General features: G+C 52.5%; 5 protein-coding genes across 5 annotated transcripts; 4 read left to right on the plus strand and 1 right to left on the minus strand.

Annotated features, from left to right (window-relative positions):
- Positions 1-715: 715 nt before the first annotated feature.
- BDZ99DRAFT_447579 (MFS general substrate transporter) lies at positions 716-2,664 on the plus strand (the record flags this gene model as incomplete). The annotated part of the gene is made up of 2 exons (XM_033718020.1): positions 716-1,034; positions 1,083-2,664. 2 exons carry the CDS (start codon positions 716-718, stop codon positions 2,564-2,566), a joined length of 1,803 nt encoding a protein of 600 aa, XP_033574218.1. The 3' UTR covers positions 2,567-2,664.
- A 3,241-nt stretch (positions 2,665-5,905) lies between these two features.
- On the minus strand, positions 5,906-8,110 carry BDZ99DRAFT_76934 (uncharacterized protein). The gene is made up of 5 exons (XM_033728889.1): positions 8,086-8,110; positions 7,355-8,014; positions 7,078-7,294; positions 6,911-7,023; positions 5,906-6,862 (listed from the first exon to the last, which is right to left on the minus strand). The coding sequence occupies exons 2-5, from the start codon at positions 7,815-7,817 to the stop codon at positions 6,018-6,020; spliced, it is 1,638 nt and encodes a 545-aa protein (XP_033574219.1). The 5' UTR covers positions 7,818-8,014; positions 8,086-8,110; the 3' UTR covers positions 5,906-6,017.
- Positions 8,111-8,763: 653 nt separating this feature from the next.
- On the plus strand, positions 8,764-10,058 carry BDZ99DRAFT_465170 (inosine monophosphate dehydrogenase). The gene has a single exon (XM_033720488.1). The coding sequence runs from the start codon at positions 8,874-8,876 to the stop codon at positions 9,906-9,908; it is 1,035 nt and encodes a 344-aa protein (XP_033574220.1). The 5' UTR covers positions 8,764-8,873; the 3' UTR covers positions 9,909-10,058.
- Positions 10,059-10,325: 267 nt separating this feature from the next.
- Positions 10,326-11,468, plus strand: BDZ99DRAFT_500506 (UPF0005-domain-containing protein). Its single transcript, XM_033723724.1, has 2 exons — positions 10,326-10,626; positions 10,679-11,468. The coding sequence occupies exons 1-2, from the start codon at positions 10,391-10,393 to the stop codon at positions 11,271-11,273; spliced, it is 831 nt and encodes a 276-aa protein (XP_033574221.1). The 5' UTR covers positions 10,326-10,390; the 3' UTR covers positions 11,274-11,468.
- A 688-nt stretch (positions 11,469-12,156) lies between these two features.
- BDZ99DRAFT_392823 (longevity assurance proteins LAG1/LAC1) lies at positions 12,157-13,748 on the plus strand (the record flags this gene model as incomplete). Its single annotated transcript, XM_033715815.1, has 4 exons — positions 12,157-12,238; positions 12,288-12,601; positions 12,689-12,976; positions 13,038-13,748. 4 exons carry the CDS (start codon positions 12,157-12,159, stop codon positions 13,746-13,748), a joined length of 1,395 nt encoding a protein of 464 aa, XP_033574222.1.
- Positions 13,749-14,365: the final 617 nt, after the last annotated feature.

Genomic DNA, 14,365 nt, shown 5'->3' on the forward strand with positions numbered 1-14,365 from the left:
CTAAGGAAAGTTTTCTAGGTTTGCGCGATTACACGCATGTGCACTCCTGGATCGGTGCCTGGTTCTCCGCAATCCCCACATTCATGCCGGCTAATGCTCGCATCCTGGCTGCATTTGGACCCTCCATTGGAGAAAACGTCTTCCCGCTATGTGCCGTTCATGGGTCGGGTCGTTTAACAAGCCTCTCGGACTGACTTTTTACGTTGCCGAGTTGCAAAGCGTTCGGATGCATAAATTTTGAACGCCCTGTCAGAAGAATCTTACTTGTCGGTATGCGAGCCAAGGCCTGCATTCCGCTCTTGGACATAGCACTCAACATGAGGAGATGATCATCAAAAGCTATCCCATCCTCTTCCTATTGGGCAAACTTCACTATGTCTAATGTCTTCTCCGCAAATCCCCAGTCTGGTGATTGATTCTCACTATATTGATCTTCCCTCTCCCTGCGAGCAGTGAATAGGTCTACCATGGAAATTCAACCCATCTACTAAGCCTCGTCCTAGTCACCGGCCTTCAGATTCCATCGCATTTCCGAAGCATTGCCTCCCCACATCGCCGAAGCATGAATATGTATCCCCACGGGGAAGCTGGCTTTATGTATTACCCCAGATCTTCCAGTCCGGCACTTCAGCAGCAAGGCCTTTATACCAAGAGTCCAAACCCCTAGTACCGGCTACTCCCGATTATTCCCGACCGAATCAGGAGGCGTTTGATCATGGAGAAAGAAGAAGTACCGACCCCTGAGACCCGCGGATCCGCACCAGTATCTGAAGACCATGAGCACGTGGAACGCGTCCCAACCCACCTATCGGTTGAAGATTTCAAGTGGGATATCGACATCATCACGAATCTAGCAGCACTCTACGTTGTCTTTTTTGCCTCCACCTGGATGTTGATCGTCCCTAGCTCTATCATTGGATTTATTACAGAAGCCTTTCCGACTGAGTCCGATAAGTCAGTATGGATAGCGACCGCAATTACAATCTCGAACTGCGTCCTTTCGTCTTTTGTGGGGTTGCTCTCCGATATTCTAGGTGAGTTAGTAGAGATACTCAATCCCTAGACGCAGCTAAAGAATGCAGGCCGTAAGGTGTTCGTCCTGGTGGGCATGGTTCTAGGCCTGATAGGAACCCTTGTGTCCAGCCGGGCACATGGCATGGAACAGGTGATCGGGGGACAGGTTCTTTCCGGCTGTGGTCTTACCATAGGATACCTTGCCATCGCCCTGACGCAGGAGATCGTCCCCAAAGACAAACGGCCAATCACGCAAGCAATTACTGCTGTAGCCGCCGGAATCGCGACGATCATAGGCCCCATTATCGGCGGGGCCTTTATCAAACATGAAGTCGGAGGAGTGAACAACGGCTGGAGAGGCCCCTTCTACCTTGGAGCCGGTTTCTTCGCGATCGCCTTCATCACAACGCTGTTCTTTTACAACCCCGGACCGAGACCAAACCCAGAAGGCCTCCCCATCCGGACCCGCCTCGCCAAAGTCGACTGGTTGGGTGTCTTCCTCGTCGCAGCCGGCCTGACGCTCTTCCTAGTAGGCCTCTTCTACGGCGGAAATCCCGACAAATGGACCTCAGGCCGCGTCCTTGGCCCTCTAATCGTCGGCGCCGTTCTCCTTATTGCCTTCGGCCTCTACGAATGGAAGGGCACCAGCACCGGCCTCCTCGCTCATATCTTGTTCAAGCACCGCAACTTCCCCATCAGTTTGTCTCTTAACTTCGTCGGGGGCATCGTGCTCTTCGGCGGCCAAGCCTTCCTCCCCCAGGAAATCATCCAGCTCTACACCTCCGATGCCGTGCTGACCGGCGTGGACAACCTTCCGTTCAGCATATCAGCCGTGGTGGGCGGCGCACTCCTCTTTGTTGCGTTCATCTTCACCAAGAATGCGAAGCCCATCACCATCGTGAGCCTGGCCATCATCATCCTGGGCTCCGGCCTCATGTGCGTAATGGAACCGCACATCAACTACGCCGCATGGTTCTTCCCGACCGCGCTGCTCGGCCTCTCCGTCGGCCTGCAGACCGCCGTCGTGCCCCTAATCGTCAGCGTCTGCACGCCCAATCATGCCATTGGAACAGCCATCATGATCTCCAACTCGGCGCGCTCCTTCGGCGGCAGCATCGGCACCGTCATCTTCCAGCAGATCTTCGCGCACAAGATCAAGGCCATCCTGCCCAAGAAAGTCATCCCCGCCGTGCTGAAGGCCGGGCTACCGCAGACGTCGCTGCCCTCACTGCTCGAGGCGTTTGCGGCGCAGAGCCAGGCGCTGATCGTACAGGTTCCCGGGTTCACGCCCGCCATCTACGCGGCCTTGGTCAGGGCCGCGGGCAAGGCGTACGCCGACTCGTTTAGGTATATCTGGTACGCTCTCCTCGCGTTCGCGTGCGCGTGCACGATTCTGAGCTTCTTCTTGGAGAACACGACGTTGATGATGACGCATGAGGTTGCGGTGCAGGTGGAGCATGGGCATCACCATATTAACCCGCTGCACCATGAGCATCACGAGCATGGGCATCCGGAGAATAAGCATGATCCTCTGCATAAGGAAGAGGTGTGAGGGAGATCGAAAACGGATGTTGGCTACGAGAAAATGATATGCATTGCATGGTGCGAGTATGTAATTTGATATGATGATATCAGGAATGAAGTCGTTCGCTATGTGAGGCTTGATTTGGACTACCCTTAACAGACGTCATGTGATGATGTACAGCCAAATATTAATCAGTACGCCTACAAAGCGAACTGTCGAAGTTAGCTCCTACAGTTTAGCCACACCTAGTGAACTACCCAAAGTGTTGAAGACATAGAAATTGGACGAGCTTAATCACCACCCCCCTTTTCTCTTCCTACCACCCCCCCTACATTCAACCTAGCTCCGGCTGGTAATAACTTTGTTCCACTAACTAGGTAAGTATCGCTTACAAAGATCTTTGACAGATTAGCTCCAACAGTTTAGCCACAACCCAAATTCATCGACATTATATATGAAATGCCGCTTCGTGTTCGCCATTAAGCTCATGCATAAGCTGATATTTGTCTCATCGTACAAAATCCGTTGGGACTAAATAGAAGATAATCAAATGTAGGAGCTAGAAAAGACTATAAGCACTTCGCCTTTACGTAAACCCAGTCTATCACCGATAAACGAAACCGTACTCGTGGAGTCATAGATTTAAGAATGAAATACGTAGCACGTGAACCCTCAAACGTACACTATCTCATCAAGAAGACTTGAGCTATCGCCGCCTCTTCGTATAGTCTTACGAATAGCGATGGCGTATTAACGAGGTGTATTGGGAGAAGCATCCAGACTAGACCTGAGTCAACCATAAAGTACATGCAACCAGAACCCAACGCTGGGCCACCCCAAACACTGTCATCTTGCCCCCCCCCATATAGAGAGCTATGAGTACCTGATTCCAGACTTGCAAGTAGCGCCTTTGAATTAGAATTGAGTCAATCATAAAGCACATGCAACCGAAACCAGCGCTGGGCCACCCCAAACGCCGTCACCCTGCCTCCCATACAGAGAGCTCTAAGTGCCTGATTCCAGACTTGCAAGCACCCCCTCATAAAACATACACCGAATCAAGACAAGAGTGGAGAGACAATACTAGGCACTGGCTAAGCCTAACAGGGTCTACAACACGTCGCTGTGCTAGTAATCTACCCCTGCTAGACCCGATTCTCACGCCTCGTCCCCATCCCCATACTCAGCCGGCTTCTGCGCCTTCTGGCAGCGGGGCAGGGCGAGCTTGTACTTCGCCTCCTCCGCGTCGATCTCAGCCTGCCGCTGCTCACGACGCCTGGCGTTGTTCACGGACTCCATCGCGAACTTCAAGAACCTCTTGTCCTTGAGCTCGTCCTCCGTGAGGTCCAGTTTCGGGCCAATTGCGGGAAAAGTTGCACTAGTCAGTTTGGGCGACTAAGGCTCCTCCGCGATGGGTTGAAGACGCGCAGGCTGGTGGACGAGGGCGCCGGGTGAGCGCCCGAGGTCAGCGATGTGTGCGTTCGTGATAGCTACGAGGCGCCTAGCCTCGGCACTGTGAGCCTGCGAAGAGTCGCTTGTGATGGAAGTTTGATCGCGGGATCGGGCAAGACTGCTGGTAACGGGCGTGGACGTGGCGGCACGAGACCGCAGGTGTTGTTGTTGGTGCGAGCTTGATGGCCGGGAGTAATTGTGAGAACGAGTGACGAGAAGAGGGCTAGCACGAGGTGCCTCTGCGTGCTGACTCTCGGGCTGCGGAGTCAGAGTGGCCGACTTGAGGCGCTTTGAAACGCGCTCCATGGCCTCATCGTGCTCAATCGACTGTATAATTTTCTCCTCTTCGTGCTCCGATTCCGGTGTATGCTGAGCTGGTGTGAAGCGCTTCCCGTTATATTGTTTACGCTTTCTCTGAGGCGCCAGACGGACAGGCTGCGGGGTCGAGGTAAGAAATCGTTCACGTCGAGTGTCACCTTCGGATGTCGAGGCTTGTTTGTCCTTGGGGGGCAAATCAGTATATGGATTGATGTTACCCTCGACGTCTCCGTAGACTCGAGCGAAGTCTTCTGCAACCGCGGGGTCACTAGCCGCTATAGATGGGAGACGGGGGCGCGTGATATAGCCTAGTTCTTCATGTCAGAGCTTGCCTAAGAGGTTGCGTAGAAGATGAAGCGATGATTAACGCCTTTATCGCAACAAATTCCTTCCCTGAACAGGTAGGGGACATGGGAGCCGCACTTACAGTGCCCGTTGTCTGCAACCTAAATACGCTTAGTGGAGACTCTGGACCTACTTCGTACAATAATGCACCCCTTCCCGGTAGTTTGACTTCGTCACTACCAGATTGTCCGATCTCATGCACCATGGGAGGACGTTCTCACGCGTCAAGCCGTAAGTAGGCTCTGGAGGAGACATCAGCGCTTCCGCAGTTCCGATCTGCACATCGACCACGATGCGGCCGATGAACTCGGCTTGACTACCCTCGTGGGATCCTTCGAGACAGAGGTTCTCGTCTTTGTCAGAGTCAGCACATTTATAGAGTATTTCATACACTAATCACTAACCTGGGCGCACTGCCACGAACTTGAAGATCGCCCTTTTTAGGAGTATCGCGCTCTCTTCCGTAGCCGTGGTGTCCTTGGTTCGTACCACACAATTTTCAAAGAGGAACTCCTTCTGCTTTGATGAAGATGACCCCAAGGGAAGCCACTGCATAGGGTACGAAACGCGTCAAATGTAGAGTATACGCCTTTTCCTTCACCCAGCCGTCGATGGTGATAGAGACCTGAGCCCCTGCACCAGTTGACATGATCGAGCGGAACGCGCGGGGTGGTATAACTACCTTGATTCCGTATTGCTCATCGTGCCCGACTGCAATGGAACACTTCCGAGCGTGGGTCTTGCTCGCATTTTTTAGGTACCTCGCAGTTGCGGTGGTGGAACAATGAGCGACCTCCGGCTTGTACTCGACAAACTCGTCCCCGTTCGGGCGGGACGATGGCCACCTGGACTTTGGTCTCCTCGAATAACATGGCGAAATATTGACGATTTGATGGTGCTGGCACAGCGCCGTCAAAAGTTTGCAGTTAGAGAGGTGTGCCAGAAGTTCTGCGACAGGTCTGTCAAAGTTCTGCAGCAGGTCTGTCAAAGTTCTGCAATCTTGGCGTTACATACAGGTGAATGCAATCGCCGAGGACCAAGTGTCGCGCCTCGAGCCCCGTTTGAACCCGCTTCTCGCTGCACTCCCTATCGTTACTTATCAGCTTGAGCTTTTCCACGGATCTTGTCTACTGATTTAACCTCGAAACGTGCTCGGATCTGTCAAAATTGGTACCTGGGGGAAGATATTTGAAGACCCCTAATTTGCGGACCGATTTCACCTAATGACGTACAGTTTCCGTGAGTGCAGTCGAAAATCTAACAGAACGTTTTGGTCGATCTGCGGATGCTAGCAGGAAGCTATGACCCCCCTTAGGGGGCAAAGACTCTAGAAGATACTGTCTACACAAGACCTGATGTGAGTTCACGCAGTATCCTCGCGACCCCTCTCCTCAGCGTCCGCCTCAGCCTTCTGCTTTCGAAGCATATCAAGCTTGACCTTCATGCGGATACGCTCAATAGCCAACTTCTGAGCCTTCGCTTCTGCTTCAATCCTCTTCTTCGCAGCCTCTTCGCTGGCCCTGTTCTGGGTGGCCTCTAACTCAGCCTCGATTATAGCACGGGCCTCCTCATGCTCGATTCTGGTGACCTCCAGATCAGTCGAGTCAAGGACCATCTGCAGAAAGTCCCCATCTTTACGGTCACTATCCGTGATGCCCATTGTTGGGGTCTCCGACCGGCGGTTCTGACCGGCACGCTGGTGCACCGGGCTCTCCTCCGCAATGGTTTGTAGAGGGCCAAAGGTCTGTGTGTTCGCGCGAGAATCACGCCCACTCAAAGCCGAAGCTACGGATGGAGCATGAGAGCGATTGAGTTGACGAGGCGCCGAGAACCGAGAGGGAGTGACAGAGCGCGTGAGTCCAGGAGCCACCTCTGGCGCGGGGCTCACCGTTACGGTTCTCATACGCTTGGTAACATGTTGAACCGGATCTTCGGTCTCGATGGATGGCAAGATAGCAGGCAACTCAGGGTACTCCTCGTCTGAGTCAGGTGTGTCATGCTCCCGAAACGGCTTTCGTACGCGCGGTGCCCGCTTGCGCTTAAGAATCGGCATAGCGGGTGGCGCGCTAGACGTTGGGAAACGGTGTTGGCGAGGTGGCTGTTGCGGGACGCGGGGAGGCTTTGAGTCTTGGTTCTTCTCCCAGTCTAGAGAGTAGCCGGAGGCGTCATCTTGGTCTTCTTCTGAGGCACGGGAGCGGCTGATCCAGTCTAAAATCAACGTTAGTGTGGCCCTCTTGCGCTGTTTTGTCCACTTACTGTAGTCACGATAGTACCAGATGTACCGATTGAGAACGCCGCGAGGGCTCTGAGTGGCTGTGAACCGGTATCCAGACGTCGGCACCTCGTCGACGGCTCCGGTAGTTTCGAGTCTAAATAAGGTAAGTACAGAATTTGCAGATCAATGTACATGCGACGCAACATACTTAGTATAATACTCTATGCCATTGTTATAGTTGAAGGTAGTGGTCACGGGGTTCTCCTGGCGAACACACCAAGGCAACACGTTCTGGCGAGTCCGGCCATAATTTGGCAGCTGAGCAAGGTCGTTCTTTGCGCGTCCGAACTGGACGTCGACGGTGATTCTTCCCACAAAGTTGTGCTGGTGGGTTTCATGCTCCTCTGAAAGCTTGTACGCAGGGTCTTTGTATAATTAGCAAGCTTTTCGGTAGGATATCATAGGTAGAATACGATAGCACATACCAGGAAAAAGATCAGCGAACTTGAAAGTGGCTTTCTGCAACTCGTCCTTCTCTTCACCCGTCCCGGTAGTATATTTAGCCCTCAGCACGCAATCCATGAAGGTGTACTTCTTGACGTGAGTAGTGGACTGGTTGCGGGGTTCAAGCTCTGCGTAAGGAACAAAGCGCTCGAAGTGCAGAGTGTATGCCTGCTCATCGCGGTGTCCATCGATAGTGATGGAAAATTGGAGACCGCCGTCATGAGTCATTCCCTTGAAGGTATGGGCCGGAACGACGACCTCAATACCGTACTGCTCGTTGGCTTGGACAGCAATGGAGGCCTTACGGGCGTAGGTTTTGACTGCGTTGCCAATATGACCTGGTATCCAGGGGCTCACAGAGGCAACAGAGGCTTCCTCCAGGTCTTTGAACGCCTTGCCGTTCCGGCGAACAACGAACGCAGAAATACCGCTCTTTCCTATCATCTTGAAGCCTGGCGGTAGTTGTGATGACCAGCGGTGCCAAAATTCTGGTCTGAAGTTAGGTGTAGAAAATTTTGGTCCAGAATTTCGTGGCCGCAGATTTTGAGTGCGTCTGTCTTGGCATATTATGGTGAATGCAATCGCCGGGGATCATGTGGTACGTCTCGAACGCCGTTCAAATCCCCTGGTCTCCGCAATCCCTATCTCAGCTTGTCAGCTCTGGATTTTCTAACACACCTCCTTTGCTGGAACCGCCTAGAAACTCGCTCACCTCTTCCAAGATTGTTGTACAGATGAGATATTTGAAAGAACTCTACATTAAGTCTTCAACTCAAGCTAATCAAGGACAGCTCCGTGGATTCACCTGAGAATTGACACAGCTTCTTGGGTACGCTGCGGATGTTGATAAGAGGTCGTGACTCCCCCCGAAGAGACGGAAACTCGGGAAAAGCTCATGGCTGCAAGGCAAAACATAAAGAGGGTTTAGGTAGAGGGCTGATCGATACTACATAAGAGCAGCCTCCTCCAAAGCACCTAGGAATTGGCACAACTTCTCGAGTCATTGGTAGACCCTCATCAGACTCGAAGACACCCCTGGGCATAGCCAGAACGAGGATTAGAAGATGTCAAATTTGACGATCTTGGATTGGATATAATGTAGGATGGAAACTGATATAAATAAGAAGAGCCTGGGTCGCCTAGGAACGATTTTCTCCGTTGTCAAGAAAGAAAAGAATACTTGCCAAAATAGGGCCTCTCCAATAGAATGCTGTTCATTGGATACATTTTAGAGTATACGCTATAACCCTGGTGGCTGGGCGTAACCTTTGTATGACTAGATCAGCGGGGTCTCCGCGGAGACGTTCAACGAAACACTGCTTACGAAGTAATATTCAACTCTCCTACTATTTATATCGGCATCGCTTACTTCTTTCTTTGTGCTGAGAACTTACTATAAGATAGCCTCTCTAGCTCTCTCAACGTCTTTACAAACCCGACAAAATCTCTGCATCTGAAATACGCAAAAAGTCAGCACCGATATTTACGACACTGGAAACCATGGCATCGCTGCGATCAAGCTTACCATGGACGAAATTACCTCTCATCATCAACGCACCCATGGCTAATTTTGCCGGTGGAGACCTCGCAGCTGCAGTCACAGGAGCTGGCGGTCTGGGAACGATCGGCACAATGTTCGACATGGATGTCCTTAAAGCAAACCTTAACACCGCCTCAAAACTACTACAACGAGGAAACATCCCGCGGTTCAATGGCACCCTTCCGGTCGGCGTCTCCTTCCTCACATTCGCCTCGAAACTCGGCCCAGCAACACCAGTAATTGAAGAATTCAAGCCTGCAGTCGTGTGGCTGTTTGGCGCGATAGAATTGGATGATTACGTTGTTTGGGCGAAGGCAGTTAGAGAAGTGAGTCCGGCTTCGAAGATCTGGATCCAGTGTGGTAGCGTGGCTTCAGCTTTGCACATTGCGAAGTCGTCTGCGTTGGATGTGCTCGTGGTGCAAGGAGCGGACGCTGGAGGTCATGGATATGAGAAGAGTGCTGGAATCATCTCATTGCTTCCAGAAGCCGCCGATGCGTTAGCGAAAGCGGGATTCGGGCATATACCACTCGTGGCGGCTGGCGGTATTGCTGATGGCCGTGGAGTTGCTGCAGCACAGGCCCTTGGTGCGAAGGGTATTGTGATGGGTACTAGATTTCTGGCGGCCAGGGAAACGACTGTGCCGCCCAATTACCAGACGGCTGTCTTGAAGGCAACAGATGGCAGTCAGAGTACGGTCCGGGCGAAAGTCTTCGATGAATTAAAGGGTCCCAACGTCTGGCCGGCGGTGTACGACGGAAGAAGTATTGTTACCGAAAGCTACACAGATCATGTCAAGGGAGTAGGTATAGAAGAGATCAGAAAGCTGCACGCTGAAGCAGTCAAAAAGGAGGATGGAGGGTACGGAGAGAAAGCAAGAGCGGCCATATGGGCGGGTACCGGAGTTGGACTTGTGACAGAGGTGATGGATGCTGCTGATATCATCGAGCAAGTTCGCAGCCAGGCTCAGAAAATTTGTAAAGAATTCAGTTCTTAAGAGCGAAAAGCCAGGTAGCCGCAAGAGCTGATTTAATTCAAACCCAATGCAACTGCATACTGCTTCAGCTTTGCTTGTAGTAACTTGATGGCGAAGTAACAAAGAGCGTTTGATTAGAGAGAGCATTATAAATTTGAACTTAAGAAAGAGGAAAAGCCTGGAAAGTTGGAGTGCAGTCTCGTGCGATAGGAAACCCTGACAAGTCCTTGGAGAAGCTTTGTAAGAGGCTGAGGACAGGCTTCTACTTCGTTTAATGGCTTTCCATAGGATGTTTGCACATTCTGAGATGGATGAGATGGGATGAGTTTGATGTTTGGGATGAAGAAGAGTGAATGACGCGTGACGCACCCTGGCACCCGCGCTTTCCCGCCAAGATGACGACTGAGCCACTTCAACTCCACTTCGCCGCCGCCTTCCTCTAACCTGCCACCATCCTACATACAACTCTCCGCCATCGACCACTACAAGCGCAAGCCCTCGCCATGGCTGCAAACACCAAGTACCAGCCCGCTCCTCAGCGCGACTCTTTCGAAGAGCCTGGATACTCGCAGGCGCCACCTTCGTACGACGCAGAGGCCTCAACTCAAGCAGCCTTGCTAGGAGGAGTCCCCCGCAGCGAGGACGACAACATCCCCGATGACTTCAAGTTCGGTGGGGTCGTCTCAGAGGCAACTCTCGATATCCGCATGGCCTTTATCCGCAAAGTCTACGCCATCCTGTAAGTGCCCATGCTGGGTGCCTTCTGCGACTGGCACTAACATCACTTCCAGGACCGTCCAACTGCTCGTCACGGCCGCCGTCAGCTCCGTTTCGTACTTCAACAAGGGATACAAGCAGTGGATCCAGTCGACACCATGGATGATGTGGGTGTCGCTCATCGGAGCCATCGTCTTCATGGGCCTCACATTCTGGAAGCGCAAGTCGTACCCCACCAACCTGCTCTTCCTCGGCGGCTTCACCATCCTGGAGGCATACTCGGTCTCGGTCATCGTGTCCTTCACAGACACCATCATAGTGCTCGAAGCGCTTATTTTCACCCTTGGGATATTCGTTGCGCTAAGTCTCTTTGCCTGCCAGACTAAGTACGACTTCACAAACTGGATGCCATACCTCTTCGGCGCGCTTTGGGTCCTGATCCTGTTTGGCTTCATGGCCATGTGGTTCCCGTACAACAGCAAGGTCGAGCTAGGCTACGGAATTATCACGGCGCTCATCTTCAGCGCCTACATTCTCGTGGACACACAATTGATTATGCGCCACTACCATGTCGAGGAGGAGATTGCGGCCGCCATCTCGCTCTACCTCGATATCATCAACTTGTTCCTCGCCATTCTGCGGATCCTCAACTCGCAGAACAACAACTAGGCGCGCAGACTTGGCAGCTGGAGTTCGATGATGTATGCATTTTTGGGAAGGGTTGTTTGGCTTAAATTGAGCTGGCGCGTCGGATGGGAATGAGGCTTGTCCATTGTTACTGTGTTCTGCGACCTTTAGGTGCGCGTTGTGCTTGTATGATATCAAAATGCACCTGTCCTTCCACGGACGAAATCTCAATTTCGGGCTTGCCCCGGAATCCCATGACCATGCTGCCCCATTGTGATGTCTCGTTTGCGAATCGCAAATGCAGCGTGATGAGCTCGGGGTCTGTGATTGGCGGAGACGTGTCGTTGAGCTCTCGTTACTCGTCTGGCGTTTGACGGCGACGCAAGAGAAGAACCTCAACCGTCGCTCAGACCACCCTCTCGATCTATACGCATCCTCCCGCCGCGGGCGAGTCTATCCCACCATATCTGCCACCTTTCCCGCCCCGCCCTGCCCAACCTCGTCCTGCTCGCCGGTTCATTCGTGTGCGCATCCTGGAACGAACCGATCTCCAAAGCGCTTCCCCACACCAGCTCGAAATCCCTGAGCACACCGCCCATTCTTGAAACATCCTCTTCCCCGCAAGCCGGGAGACACGCCAGACTCCAACCGTCCGTCGTTCTGCAAACGTCCTCCTGTCGCTGCCGCTATTCCTCCCAATGTCCGCCCGCCTCTAATTCCAGTACATCCCACCCGCTCGCCCACCACTTCGACCATGGCAGCAGCAGTCGCAGCTCCACGCCCCGCCAATGGCTTCAGCAGCTACCAGGACCTCAATTGGACCTCGGACGCCAAAATTGGCGCTGACTGGGAGCAGCCACCCTCGTTCAGCCAGGCCCTCGAACATGTCCCCGAAAAAGTACCTGAGCGAAGCGTACGTCGGGTCATGGTGAAGAGGACGAAGAAGAAACCCACAGACGAGAGCCTCCTGGGGAGCATGTTCAGTTTGATCTGCGAGCACCAGATAGGTATGCAGACTACTTCGGAGTCTTTTAATGTGGTACTAATTGAATCCAGGCCTGTCTGTCAACCTGCTCCTGCTCCTCTTCCTATCCCACCTCATGTTCCCGCGCATACGATGGCGGACCCAAAAGTTCTTCCACCTCTCCTATTACAACGAAGAGAGCGGCATGTACACGTCGGGAATCGACGATCTGTCCTATGTGGCCTTTTGGATTGTCGTGTTCACGGGCCTGCGTGCGAGTGTCATGGACTACATACTTCACCCATTAGCGTCACTTGGGGGCATCAACCGGCCCAGAGACGTAGTCAGATTCGTCGAACAGGCATGGCTAATAGTGTACTATTCCGTCATCTGGCCAATGGGCATGGTACGTCTCCCAGTTGCCTTCGACCAAATTTGAGAAGCGCAAAATCTGTCAAATGGTCCCTTTTAGGAAAATGCTAACGGATAACAGTACATAGTATACAACTCCTCCTATTGGTTCAATTTGAGAGAGATGTGGACCAATTGGCCGATTGCCCAAATGGACGGCCTTTTCAAGTGGTATTATCTTGTCCAATTCGCTTTTTGGTTACAACAGATCCTGGTTGTCAACATCGAGGAGCGCCGGAAAGATTACGCGCAATACCTCGCTCATCACATTATTACGTCTGCTCTCATGTTCATGAGCTATGGCTACTACCAGATGAGGGTCGGAACTGTCATTCTGAGTTGTATGGATGTTGTGGATATTATTCTTTCCGTACGTTCAAAAGCTTCATGGAAACACTCTCCTTCAATCGCATTACTAACAACCCAGACAGGCTGCCAAAATGCTCAAATACCTTGGCTTTGACGGCATCTGCGATTATATCTTCGGGTTGTTTATGGCCACCTGGGTGGTTGCGCGACACGGCTTCTACCTCTCGATTTGCTGGTCTCTCTATGCTCACACCCCTACTTCACTCCCTTCAGCATGCTACAACTCTGACACCGGGGTTATGCTCGCTCCCTCCGAACCAGGCTACGAAAAGAATGGAGGGACCGAAATCTGGAAGAACATTCTCCAAACCTACATCGATCCCCACGGCCCAGTTTGCTGGAACTCGAACATTGAATGGAGTTTTATGGGGCTCTTGCTCGCGCTCCAATTCATCACTTTGCTCTGGTTCGCCCTGATCGTCAAGGTTGCATGGAAAGTAGTCAACGGGGGGGTAGCAGACGACGTGCGCTCCGACGACGAAGGCGACGATGAGGAAGAGATTGAGGTTGAAGAATATTCTGACCACCCCAAATCTTCCATTCCATCGCCTTCTAAAGCCAAAGCTAACATGGTCATGGAAGGTGTACCTCTAGAGGAAGAGGTCGGGGTCGAGTCCTTGACGTTCGTCCGCCGCAACAGCCCCGGCGTGCTCAACTACAAGCGCAGCAGTGCCGGGCGCGGCGGCGGCAACAGGTCGAGCGGTATCAGTATTCCCGGTCACGGCGACCGGAAGGAGTTGCTTGGTCGCATTGGGTGCGATAAACCCACTTGAGAAGCGTTCGGTTTGGCATGGCTCTCTTTTCCTCTCGTCTCCTCCGCGTTTCTTCTCACCCTATGAAAGGGTTTCGGTAAAAAAGTGCACAGGCGAAACGAAACGAAGTACGGTTTGGCTGTGAGCTCGTTTACTCATTTTTCCTGGTTATTACCTCATTAGTGTGTTCGATTCTCCACACTCCTGCTGCATAACCTTTTGGTCGGGTATCGAATGGCATGGCATGACATGGATGGATGGATAGACGGATATTGATGGTGGACGGACGAACGGGCGTGGGGCGTGGGGCGTGGGGCGTGGGGCGCGTAATTCATGGTGTTTGCGCTGCTGTTGACTGACACCGCGTTGGTGGTCACGGACGGTCTCTCTGTTACATATGCCTAGCTGCGACATACCCTAGAGGATAGGTAGCCTAATCCTATGTTTATCGGCTAAGAACTATTCTTCTTTCTGAGCTCTCTCCATGACTCTGCGTTTACTCTTGACGATGGCGCGGGTAGAGGCTGGGATAGATGGGCTTAAGGTGTGATGGATGGTTGTGTATATGGCAGGGGTGACGGTTTGATGTCGGAGTCGAGATCGGACGGAGTGGATACCGCCGCGTCCTAACCGGTTCC

The sequence above is a fragment of the Mytilinidion resinicola genome, assembly GCF_010093595.1.
Source record: "Mytilinidion resinicola strain CBS 304.34 unplaced genomic scaffold BDZ99scaffold_14, whole genome shotgun sequence".
Classification (NCBI taxonomy): domain Eukaryota; kingdom Fungi; phylum Ascomycota; class Dothideomycetes; order Mytilinidiales; family Mytilinidiaceae; genus Mytilinidion; species Mytilinidion resinicola.

Bases quoted from the DNA above. Each gene is read 5' to 3' on its own strand.
- BDZ99DRAFT_500506 (XM_033723724.1), top strand. From the start codon at position 10,391: ATGGCTGCAAACACCAAGTACCAGCCCGCTCCTCAGCGCGACTCTTTC. The intron at 10,627-10,678 runs GTAAGTGCCCAT...CATCACTTCCAG, and splicing joins CGCAAAGTCTACGCCATCCT to GACCGTCCAACTGCTCGTCA.
- BDZ99DRAFT_76934 (XM_033728889.1), bottom strand. From the start codon at position 7,817: ATGATAGGAAAGAGCGGTATTTCTGCGTTCGTTGTTCGCCGGAACGGC. The intron at 7,295-7,354 runs GTATGTGCTATC...AATTATACAAAG, and splicing joins GTTCGCTGATCTTTTTCCTG to ACCCTGCGTACAAGCTTTCA. The intron at 6,863-6,910 runs GTAAGTGGACAA...CGTTGATTTTAG, and splicing joins CTGGTACTATCGTGACTACA to ACTGGATCAGCCGCTCCCGT.
- BDZ99DRAFT_465170 (XM_033720488.1), top strand. From the start codon at position 8,874: ATGGCATCGCTGCGATCAAGCTTACCATGGACGAAATTACCTCTCATC.